The sequence below is a fragment of the Apus apus genome, chromosome 14 (genome assembly GCF_020740795.1).
Source record: "Apus apus isolate bApuApu2 chromosome 14, bApuApu2.pri.cur, whole genome shotgun sequence".
Lineage (NCBI taxonomy): Eukaryota > Metazoa > Chordata > Aves > Apodiformes > Apodidae > Apus > Apus apus.
The window spans coordinates 13,992,769-14,004,985 of NC_067295.1; the positions used below are offsets into that span (position 1 = coordinate 13,992,769).

The 12,217-nt window shown below is 43.3% G+C and overlaps 1 protein-coding gene across 4 annotated transcripts in view; it reads left to right on the forward strand.

The window, feature by feature from the left end:
* The first annotated feature begins 1,731 nt into the window (after positions 1-1,731).
* The window catches only part of GSG1L (GSG1 like), a 53,305-nt gene continuing 42,819 nt past the window's right edge, over positions 1,732-12,217 (forward strand). For 3 of the 4 annotated variants that reach the window (XM_051632369.1, XM_051632371.1, XM_051632370.1), the window contains exon 1: positions 1,732-2,119. In XM_051632369.1, the coding sequence (XP_051488329.1) occupies positions 1,819-2,119 (301 nt within the window). In that variant the 5' untranslated portion in view covers positions 1,732-1,818. The remainder of the gene's footprint in view (positions 2,120-12,217) is intronic. The other variant, XM_051632373.1, reaches the window with a different exon arrangement.

A 12,217-nucleotide genomic window follows, 5' to 3' on the forward strand; every position in this document is an offset into this window, starting at 1 on the left:
AGTACAAAGCTGTATCACTAACCTTGCAAAGTTGTTGTCACAATCCTTCTCACAGAGCAGCATTTCCTTGTAACTTTCTCATTTATTCATAAATAAGAAAATGGCTAAAGCCAAGTGAGTCTGTATAAATACTGAACAATCTCAAGCTGTTGGAACCAGACATGCAGGACAGGCACAAAAGAGGCAAAAGAGAGAGTCCTGTGAGGCAGGAAGGGGGCCCTGAAGTCTTGTGTGGTGGCTTGCTAAGGAGAAACACTACCCAGTCATTTCTAGCTTTCTTCCAGAAGCTGGAGAAACTACCACCACATTTCATGTCTGCAGGCAGTAAGGCACAGAATCAGCATTGCACGTTGAGTCATTGTGCTGAGTGCAGGGGATGGGAGCACTGTCCTGTCTAGTATGAACCTGCGTGGCTGTATTTCCTGGGCTTGCTGGAAACCTATTGCTGGACTGCTCTGACAGGCCACAACCATCCCCTGCGGCCCACGCAAGGGAGTCCAAACAAGCCTGGAAGGAAATATCACTCAGTTCAAAGCCCAGGAGGTCTGTGCGACTTTTTCACCACAAAAAAATTACATTCATGTACTAAGGACACAGAACCGTTTTGCGACAAATGTGGCCAACCTCAGCACTCAGACACAAGGTCCTACAGGTTGTACCACCACCACCACCAGGTGCCCTGGTCTTCTCACAGCACTCAGTATTCACCAGATATCTCTGAACAGCATGGAAACAGGTTATAAACTCTACGAGTCAGCCAACTAACAAGATAGGACAATACACTTCTCTTTGAAAATGGGATATGATGCTCCCTGCTCTCACAGCATCTGGCAAGGAAAGGCCAAGGATTACTCTAATTAATTCTCTTGGTCTGCACAACCAGGACCTACAAAATGTATTACAGACCCACTTCAAACAGAACATCTGCATGGGTTCTGTCTGGAAATGAAAGCCTGAGAAAGGGGTCCCACTGGGTCTTCTGAAAGACCCGGATTTCACGTGGAACACACTAAATTCCTTAGGGGCTTTGCTGACTGCCAGAGCAAGCCTCTGAAGACAGAAAATTACACCAGGATGCTGACAGCAGAATCAAACCCCTGAGATAGTACTCGCCAGCTCAGAGCAGAAAAGATGAAGTACCATTCCATCCCTCCTCCTCCTGGACAAACCTCTACCCTCTGGTATACAAACAAAAAATAAAAATTAAAAAAAAAAATCTATTTCACAACTCCAAATAAGGATTCTTTTGGGGACCACGATGTGACACCTCCCCCCAGTCCACCTCAGCCCTCAGCATGCTGCAGTGGTCGCCAAGGTCTGCCGAGGACAGGGGCAGCAGGTAGCAGCTGTCCCTGCCGCCTGCCTCCCGCTGAGCTGCTCCTGCTCCAGCCTCCGGGAGCAGAGGACAGCGAGTCCTGCAGCCTGCAGGTGTCTCCCAGCGGAGGAGGCTGCGGAGCCCCTCGGGATCATGTGTGGCACCCGAGCAGATGTTCACTTGCTCTTGGTGAGACAGACCCTCTCTGATCCTGCCGGCGCACTGAAGCGCAGGGGCTGCGAGGGGCCGGCCGCGCTCCCGCGCCTGCAGCTGCTCCTTTAGCGAGCGACGGGAGGGCTGCAAGTCAAGAGAAGAATGGGAGTCTGGCCGCAGCGCTTCCTTCCCTGCTACAACAACGGATTGGAAGAAGCTGAGAGTTTTGATGCCTGGAAAACTGGATTCTGAATCGTGAGAGGCTTTGAACCTCCCCCCCCCCCTCCCAAATAAAACAAACCCCTTTGACTTCTTCTCTCAGCAGGAGGGGGAGGGAGGGCGGATTTACCATGAAGACAAATCGAAGATGCAGAGCCCTGCTAGCAGTGAGTCTGAATCTGATGGCTCTCCTCTTCTCTACAACAGCTTTTATCACAACCTACTGGTGTGAGGGCACACAGAGGGTCCCCAAGCCGAGCTGTGGGAAAGAGAAGAAGACAAACTGCCTCAACTACAGCGGGAATGAGACTGCAAATGAGACAAACCAGAATGTGGTTCATTACAGCTGGGAGACGGGAGATGACCGCTTCCTTTTCAGGTATTTTCACACTGGGATCTGGTACTCCTGTGAGGAAAATATCAATGCTGCTGGTAAGTATTAAACAACTTCCTTCCAGCTTGTGTTGCTTTGTGTTTGGCTCAGTGTGATGAACACACAGGCAAGCTGTTCTGTGCTGTATCTTAAAGCAGATTCGCCCTGCAGAGAGAGGCAGGATTTTAACAGTTCTTTGTCGAAAAGCAACCTGTTTCCAGCAAGAGCAAGGTTTTGCTTGTTTACCTACTGGCTGATGCAGGGTCTGCTCTAAAGCCAGCTGAACCTCTGATAAGCAGGCTGTGGTACTCTCACGGGCACTGCAGCCAGAAACTGGTCAGTGCTTCCCTTCTGGGAGCTGCTCCATGGAGCACACAAAAGACAGTGGCTGGTAGTTGCTAAGGAGGTTCTGACATCTAATTGTAATTGCCCCTGAAATAGCCCCCAGGGCAGTGGTCTGAAAGACAGGGAATGCTCAAAGGTCACAGTTTTTATCAGGCTCTAGCCTTGACTTCCTCACTTCTGGTACCCCTTAAGTAAATGACCACCCACAAACCCTTCCTGCTGGCTAGATTTTTTGTTTATTGAAGTAGAGAGATGGCAGTTAAAAACCGGGCTCAAGAAAGCTCATTTCTGTTCCCTCCTCAGCCATTTACTTGCTGAGAAACACTTGAGAAGACATCTGTCCAGCTTATCAGTGTATTTGTTTCCTCTGCTCTACCCTGGCACTTACTAGGAAATAAAACACTGGAGGGTGGATGGAAGGCAGCAGCCATGGGACTGATTTAGGTCTCAATAGAGGCAAACTGAGAGTCCCTACTCCCAGAGCTGTCTGGTAGAGCTAACATCCAAACTCTGATTTTGAAAGCTTTTTTCTAGATTATGTGACTGGAGAATAAAGTTTACAAAGGTGACACAGTATGAGACGATGATGGCTCATGGATATTGCTGTTTCCATTCTATCCTGCCATTGCCCAAGGAGCAGACTAGGGAGTTGGTCCTCCACCACTGTTGACAGAGAGGAACATCATCCCACATGTTGTGTCTCGGAGGACAAAACCTCCCCGGTAACGGGAAGTTTATGAGATCCTGGTAAAAGTGCTCTGTAAGGATGTGGTATAAAGTGGAGCAAACTTAGGGAGCAGCTCACAATCCATTTCATCCCAAAGTGCTATGTAAACTCAGTGGCATTTTTGAGGATAGCACTTCAAGAATTAGTTGGTCATGAAAACTCAATTTAATGTATAAAGGAAAGTTCATTACCTCCCACCTCGGGACTGTTAATAAACAGCTCCATGCTGAAATGAGTGCAGCAAAGTAACCCTCTTGATGGAAGAAAAAAATATAGAAAAAAGATGATTTGTCTTACTGATTTGGAAATAAACTTAGGCCACAGCAGCCTCAGTGAGCAGCTTAAGACTCTGGCTTTTTTTTTTTTTTTTTAATCTTAGTGGGGATTGGGATGATGAAGCACGCTCACATTTCTGGCAGATATTGAAAGCTTTCCAAGCCAAGATTTATGTGTGAGGTAACTGGTAACTGTGTGACTTTAGCCCACTCAGAAAACTGAGTTATCTGTGGGAGAAGAGAAATACAGTGATCTATTCTGTACCGGGTAAACAAAGCTGTGCTGTAGTGGGTGATTTCAGGAGATAGCTGGAAGCCAACTTTAGAAAGTTGTGGTGAAGCAGGAGAGAGTTTTCTCCCTTCCCACACCATCACAGCAGCCACTTGTGTGTTTCCTCTTACCTGAAACACTAACTTGGTAAGAAGTAATCTTTAGTTAGCAGACCAGGAATGATCAACCTTTAGAAATAATCCAGCTAGGTACAAGGATATGTTGGCTTAGACAGACAGCTGCCTCATTCAGTTTCTACCTTAGTTTTCTGATGACAGGAACTATGTAATGTACATGGATCTAAATTTGTCCCTAGGAGTGTCAACAGGAAATAACCATGAAAGACCTTGGATTCAGACTTGTGTTTGTAACACCAGACTGTCAGTACATTGTCATGGCCTTTTGCAGCCTGACTGGTGATCATTTTAATCTGAGCTCCCAAGCAGTGAGGCACCAGCCAGCCCCAAACCAACAGCACTGCAATCATGCTTATACATACACCCACAACACTCCACATAGTGAGTAATCCATCCCATAGGCTCCTCACACTGTTCACAGTACACTTAGTGGCTACAGTCCTCTAGGTATCACAACTCACACAGTCACCAGGTTGTTAATAAACACCCTAGGACGCCAGGAGAGCGTCCAGAAAGTATCACTAAGCACAAAGACAGCAGTGTATTGAAGTAGTGAAAATCACCACTCTGACAGCACTCCATGCTTTCAGTAACACCTTTCTTAAAGCTTTACCAATAGCATACTGAAAATGACTGCAACCACAACCTTCCTCCAGGCAAAATCCTTTCAGTAGCCACTCCACAACCTCACACTTCTGTAAGCAGAACGTATGGCCATACCCTATAGTGAGTACCATTCCTACAGCTTCTGGCCTATCCCTGACTCCTCACTGGTGATGCCTGAAGCTAAGCAACATGAATCCCACCAGGAACACATGAATGCCAGTAATACTCACTGTGGTTGTGATGCTGTCAAAACTCTCCAGAGACTCTTCCCATTCCCAGCTGTGAGCCATGTTCTTCACCTAGCCACCAGACCTTTATTTATCTCTTCCTACACTGTCCAAACTTTCTGCTACCTACACTGGTGCAGCTGAAACACAGACCTCATAGTGCTGACACCACAGGATAAGTTCCCAGAAGAATGGAAGGACAGGACTGCAGATCTTTCAGCTCACTGGAGGGCTTGGGTCTCAGTCACACCTTAAAACTGACATGTAAGCTCCAGTCAAAAACAATTCTTGAGTGTCTTCTCGCTGCTTATCTGAAATATCCACTTAGATTTCAGAGGCAGAGGTGCAAAAAGCATGCTGTGCACTTTGTGCACAGACTGGTGAAGCAGGCCTGCCTTCATCTTGTTTCAGGCTTCTGGTTTTCACTGACAGTGCTAACAGAGACCAAATGCTGTGATTATTTCTGAAATCATTTGTGGATGTAGAGCTTACTTTTATCCAGCATGTCTAGGACAGCTAAAGAATCTGAAAAGCATTCAGCACCTGAGAAACGTAATTGTGAGTCCCCACTGGGAACAGAAGGACCTAAGCATATATATGTAATTGGCAGGTGAGTCCTGTAATTATTTAGTAGAATTTCTGACTCAAAAGTATGCTGAATCCTAGTCTACTAAAAAGAGAATGAAGGCTTTCCTTTTCAGAGTGGGTTCAATGCTTTGGATCCCACACAGGAGGAGGTACCTTCTGTAACAGCAAGGCACCTCATCTCCAGAAGAGGACAAAGCTAAAGCCCTGTGAACTCTGCAGATCATACCATAGAATCATAGAAGGGTTTGAGTTGGAAGGGACCTTAAAGATCATTTAGTTGCAACCCCCTTGCATGGGCTGGTCATGAGTCCTGTTTTGCACTAGTGCAATTTGGTGCCTCCTCCTAGGCCATTAATTCCTTGACTATGGCCAGGCCTTTCAGAGGTGAGCTCTCTTGTAATTCCATTTTTGAGTATGACTCTGAGTGCACATCTTATTTCATAGCTGCAATCTACATCTGTGCTTGTGCCAGTAGTGGACACTTCACAAGACATCAGTTAGGTGATGTGCAAACAGCAGCAGTGGTAAGATAGCTGGCACAGTCTGTGACTTGAGAACATACATGGCATGAAACAAATTAACACAGGAAGTAGGGAAGGAGGCATAACTTATCCTAACAGCTGAAGGAGTCTGAGAGCTGGGAAGCAGTACCAAGTTAGCCAGTTTTGCTCTATAGTGTGTTTGCTTTGATTTTAATAGAAAAAACCTTGAACTCAGGTCTTGTTTCAGTTGCTAATGAACAGGCAGTCTCACTAATAACATCTACACTCAGAGGGGAAAGCAGCTGACTAGGTGCCTTTTAAGAATACTGTCCCATTAAATAAACTGAGCCTTTCCATGTTTCTTACCATATTCCATAGAAGTCAGGGAAATCAGGAATGGTTATGCAGATGACTTTTTTTTTTATTCTTGGAATTATATCTTGAGGGCAAGAGGTCTGCACCTTTTTACACACTCTGTACCATATCATTCCTAGTACTCTTTAGGGAATAAATGGCAGAGTGGAACTTATAGGCTGTGTAAGGATGCATCAAAACGGGCCATAAATATAGACATTACATGTACATTTGAGAAGGAGTTAGAGAACAAGAGAGAAAATTAAACAAATCAATAAGAAATTAATACAAGTGTAACATATAAAGCCATGAACTTGCTATACACCTTCATAGATCCAGGGCAGTACTGCACCACCCTTCTTCCCTGCCACTCTGAGATAACAAGCAAACGTGAGTCCCTGTAGGTGGCTGTCCAGAGAGAGGGAGCAGGGAGAAGCACCTTGTGAGTATATAATTAAAAGCAAGAGGAACTGGGATTCTTGCTGGATTATGAGAAATAGAATATAATTGGCATGACTGAAACCTGGTGGGTTTATTCGCGTGACTGGAATATAAAAACTGCTGGTTATAAATTGTTTAGGAAGGAAAGAGTGGTAAAAGGAACTGAGGAGGTAGAGATCTATATTAATGATAACATTTCCAGCAACAGAGAAACTGAACGGGGGGGCTGGATAATCTCCATCTGAGGATGCTGAAATAATTGGCATATTAAAATGCAGGTTTAGTAGGAAGAAACTGCATGTTGCTGTACTCAAAGAAGACAGGCCACTTGACCCAGCAATCGTAGGACAGTTTTCAGGGAAAGGACTCAGTACAAGGCACCAAATGGGTTTATCAAAGGTAGGGCTTCATTAAAGGTAAATCTTTTAACGAGATGAATCACTTCTTAGACAAGGGTAATGTATTAGACCCGGTCTCTATGGATATACAAAAAAAAAAAAGCACTTGATGGAATGTCCCACTGCAAATTCTTTACAGAAGAACCACAGAGAGTGGAGAGACTGGCAATAATGTAGTCATAGATATGGATGTGCTTGCACACTAGGGAATGCTCAACAGCCTAAGCCTCTTCAGACTGGAATGAAGGCACATCGTACAGAGAACTGTGATATTGGTGGGGAACAACAGGGAATGACACAGATCAGACAGGAAATATCATTGACTGCTTCTGTGATTTTAGAATAAGAAGTCATAACAGACAAAAAGGACTACTCCTTCCTCCAGAGCTCCCTGACAGGAAACGTTGTAAAGGCCAAAACTGGGGATTGCATGGGTCCAGGGAGGAAACATCACTTCATGTTACTAACAGGATGATTTAAGGGCAACCTCTGCCCAGGAAGTCCCCCACCTACTGATATCACAAGGGGAGTAAAGGACCAGAATCACCCTATGCTCACCCTTTTGTTCTTCCCTAAATGTCTGTTACTGGATGATGATGAAAAGGTAGTGAAGCAGGCAAACCTTTTGCTTCAGTCTGTGGTGCAGATTTTACTTTATATTAATTATTATGATGGGGATAAATTGATTGTAAACTGATTAAAGACCAGTCTTACAAGGAGGCTATGGCAAGTAACATAAAAAGATAAATTATCATAATGGAGATCAGATACTTCTAGTTGTCCTCAAATTTGGTTTTGGGACTGATTCTGTTATTGCTGATTTAGGAAAAAGAACTAGGAATACAATTCATGTCACCTAACTGATAAAAAAAAAAAAAGGCAAGGTGAATCCCACAGCAAACTGATGGACTTCAGCAAATGTGTATTTCTGTGCCTGAACTGATCAACATTGTCATTAGTCAGTAGAGAGTAGTGAGTACTTCTTGGGGAGAAGATTAAATTCTTTATATGGGATGAACTGAGCCCCAGGATTATGTGCTTTCCTCCTTGGTCAAAAAGGAATCTGTCTAAGAAGCTGCCATTTCTAACACAGAGGTCCTAATTTGAAGAGAATAATCCTACTTTAAATGCACTCCTTACATATGCTGTGACACGAAGTCTGGGAATATTTGCTTTACAGAGGAGAGATTTTTCTGCATAGCTAAAAATGTAAGCTGGTCTGAGAGAGTTGTAAGATGAGTATTAAAATAATTACAAATTTAAAAAAATTAAAAGCACCAAACATTAAGCCCTGAGATCACAAGTAGTAATCAGTTGAGAGCAAAAGATAAGGAACAAGTTGTGGGAGAGTATTTGACTGTGGGGTGACTGTCAACTGCAAAATGCTGTGATAAAAAGGAAGTGTTGTTCTAGGGCAGAGTCAGCACCACAGTGCAAGGCACTGGTAACACCAGGGCATTTTGTTAGTGCTATCATGCATAGTTAGGGTAAGAAAAAGAGGAGGTGAAATAGATGCAGAGTGGGATTTCCAAGGTAGTTAGGAAAAGACAATCTCCTACAAAAAAAGAAAAACTTTAGTGTAACAAATAGAAGCTTTAGAGGGGATGTGATTGTACATTTTATATATATATATATAAATACGGATAAATATCAAGAAAAGGATATGACTTAAGTAACTTGTCTTTGAGAAAAAAGTGAAAATCCAAGGTCAAGTTCCCAGAAAGTGAGTCTCTGGATTTCACCTCCACAGAGGGCAGTGTGAGCAAAGGAAATCCGTTGGCTGAAATGGATACTCATATGAGGCAAGAGGAATGTTTCTGGCGTGACGAAGCTTGGAGGGAGTCCTGCAGAGTTGATTTGTTGGTATCTTATGGAGGTTTGAAAGCAGCCACCTTGGTTTAACTGCCTTGCTCATGCCATCTCTATATCCTGTTACATGGCATCCATGCTTCAGGGCTGCCACTGGTCACCAGTGGGAGCCAAGAAAAAAAACAGCTGCTGACTTGATGTATATCACATTTTCTGGAGGGTTTTACACCTTCTCTTAAGTGTCAGAAATGGGCTACAGGTGCAGACAGTATGTGAGGAGGTTGTTTTGCTGCTGTTGAAGTCATTACAGCTTCTCAGTATCTCATTGGTATGTTTGCTCATGCACTGAACATTAAACTGTCGATCTATTTTGGGATCAGAAGGGAAATCTCCCTCAGGCTAGGTAACAGGGATAATAAAATAAAAAGTGCTTTTCTGTACAATATGGGGAAGGGTCTATTTCAGAAAAGCTCTTGTGAACTCTGCCTAACAAACCCCTAGCTTTTTGCTTACAGGATCAGACAGGCCTGGCCATAGGAATTTAAACAAAAAGAGAGTCTTTGGATCTGCTCATGTTCATCACTGACTCTTGCTCTGTTCCTGTGGTACATGATAGCTGTGGGTTTTGTGGTGGTGATTGCTTTATTATAGACATTCAGGCCTTTATAGGATGATTGGGATATTTTGTGTCTGCAGGTGAATTTTTGGACTAGGTATCCTGCTAGACAGGCTAGCTGTAAGAGCATCTCTCCCATGTAAAACATGGACATAAGAAGGTCCTGCAGGCTGACACTTAGAGTAAAGCAAGGCACTAGGCAGTGCCACTCCTTATTTGATAAACTGCTCCTTACCTCAGGGGCAAGAAGTGTGATGCCTTCTATTTGGATGTGTCTGTCCTCAACCATTTAACCTGATAGACTTAAAGGAGGTATCTGAGGAGCTTGAGTAGTTCCTTGTAAATGGAATAAACTTCCAAGTGCTGGCAGACTAACACATAGGCCCCATATTTCAAAGAGAACTGAGATGCTTACCCCAGTGTCTGTGCAACATATAAGCAGATGCATTCAGGGTTACAGAAAAAAAATACAGAATGGAATATCAGTCATCATTATATTCCCATGGTTTTTAAATTATACCAGACTCAACCCCCATTTTTAAAACTCTTCTTATATGGAATTAACTGGCTTACTGAGTGTTCCCAAAATAGGGACTTAAAAGGAATGGGGCTGTTTCTAGCAGGATCCTCTGTTAATCAGGAAGTGGTGTAATGCTATTCAGTATTCTTGTTAGTTAGTAAACAAAATTACAAAAGTAATATAAATCTTTGCTGATCTAGCTTACAAATTACTACAGAAGACAACAAATAATAAGAAGCAGATGTTAATACTATGGAATTATATGGCTTGTAGATTGGTCACAGGCAAACAAAATTCATTTTACAGTGTTCCACCTTGCATTTGGCTGCATTTGGTGGGGAATAGTTCTCAAACCATGCTTAAAACATGAGAAATTGATTGGGAAGCAGAGCCATTCCATCATATCTAGACTCACTAGATTTGGAGAGACCAAAAACCACATCATACTGTCATTCAGCTTGATTTCACTGTGCATTGTCTGGCCAAAAGCCACTCTATGACAATTTGTTGCGAAATTATTACGTACAAGCTTGGAAATAAGCTTCACAAGAAGAAATCCAAGCACAACTTTTTCAATTGATTTCAAAAACTGGATATTCAATTTGCAGTGTGCTGCAGTGTACTTCCTTTACAAGTCTGTGGCTGATAGGTTAAGGTTATCTTCCATCTCCATACTCCAAATCAGGTGTGCCTGCCTGAAAAACCAAGAGGCCTCAACACAAAAAGCAACTGAGCATCTCTGGGTAGGGAAGGTGAGAGAAGATTCTGGAGTTCACTTTGAAACAGGCAGCCTAAGTTACAACAGGCAAGAGGAACAGAGAGTGAATTGATGGGCAAACCAGGGAAGAAATACTGTTATGGTGTTAACTGTGGAGAAGAAATACAGGTTGATGTTGTACAGGCTCTGACATTCAAGGTCCCTCCCCTCCAGCAACACTTTTGCCTCTTACCTACAGACACTTGCACGTGTTTCAAGCTGCATCCTCAGGACTCGTGTTCCCAGTGACATGCCATGCTGTCAGAGTAATGTTCTGTCCCAAATCTCTCTTTCCCTCCATTTTGGCACACATCAGCTTCTGATGTTCTCATTTTCTGGAGTAATCCCATCCATGAAAAGAAGTTTCCTTTGTTTTCAGTGACTTTCATCTCTGCCTGCCCTGCTTATGTATCTCAAGAGCTAGGGCACAGATCCAAGGCAAATACTCCTGTTGGGTATTACCTGGAAAGAAACACCAACATGGTTAGAAGAGAATTCACATTGATCCATAGCTAATGACTGGAAATAGTGGGAGCCATTGAACCACACTTCTTCTACAACCAGGGCTTTGGGGTCTTGTTGGTTACTTACTGCTTTAATCTTTGTTCATCACCAGCCTGAATGGAACTGCTAATGCAGTCACACAGGAGACTGCAGAAGGGATGCCAGACTTCATGCAATGAGGTCTATCTATCAGCTACACCATCTGTGAAGAGCATAATTTCTAGTCTTTCAGTTTTCTGGGGAGACCTTATGAACTGACAGTCCCATAGATACTGGAGCCCTGATAACTGGTTGATTTTTGCATGTTTCCATTAGCACAGTGTGGCAGATGGTCATCTGTGGGCTGAACAGGTAAAAAACTTCCTCTTTGAATTCCATGCTTAGAAATGCTTAAAGCAACTCAGAACTCTGTCTGATTTAATATTTTTCCGATTATGAAGTCAGGTCTAATTTGATACCAGAATCACTGAAATCCTCTCTCAGCACCATTTTTTCCTTGATTCTCCCAATCTTTTAGAAATCTGAACTATTTTCCAGCTCTCCAAATGACAGATGTGTGTACATATCCATCAGGTCTTACCAAGATAATCAGATGAGTCTTGTGACTTGGACGTGTTTCAATCAGACATGATTTGAGAGCAGCCTGAGTAGATATTTGCTTTCAGATCCTGTGCAAGATTTCTCACATCAGGGAGAGTTTCAGTGCAGAAAACTCATTTGCCATGGCTCATATTCCCTGTAAGCACAAATGCTCTGGGACACTCCCTGCTCTGCCTCCTGTACAGCCCTCTACTGCTCCAATAAACCAAGAGGAAACTCCAGAGAGCGGATGATCCTCCTTGGATGAAATTACTACCATGTCTTTGTCAATATATGAATTGAGGAAAAAATGCATGCCTGAACTAAAAAAGTGGAAAGCTTTAAGCTTTTCTACTTTCAAAGGCAGAAAGTTTTAAGAGTTTGAGTTTGCTGAAAAACAACAGTAGTAGAGCATGCAGATTTAAAAACCACCACATAAGGGAAAAAGATTGTGAGTCATCTCAGCTGAGAAACTGAACAAATCCTCCTGTTACTTTTAAGTAAGAGCAGTGTCGATGGGC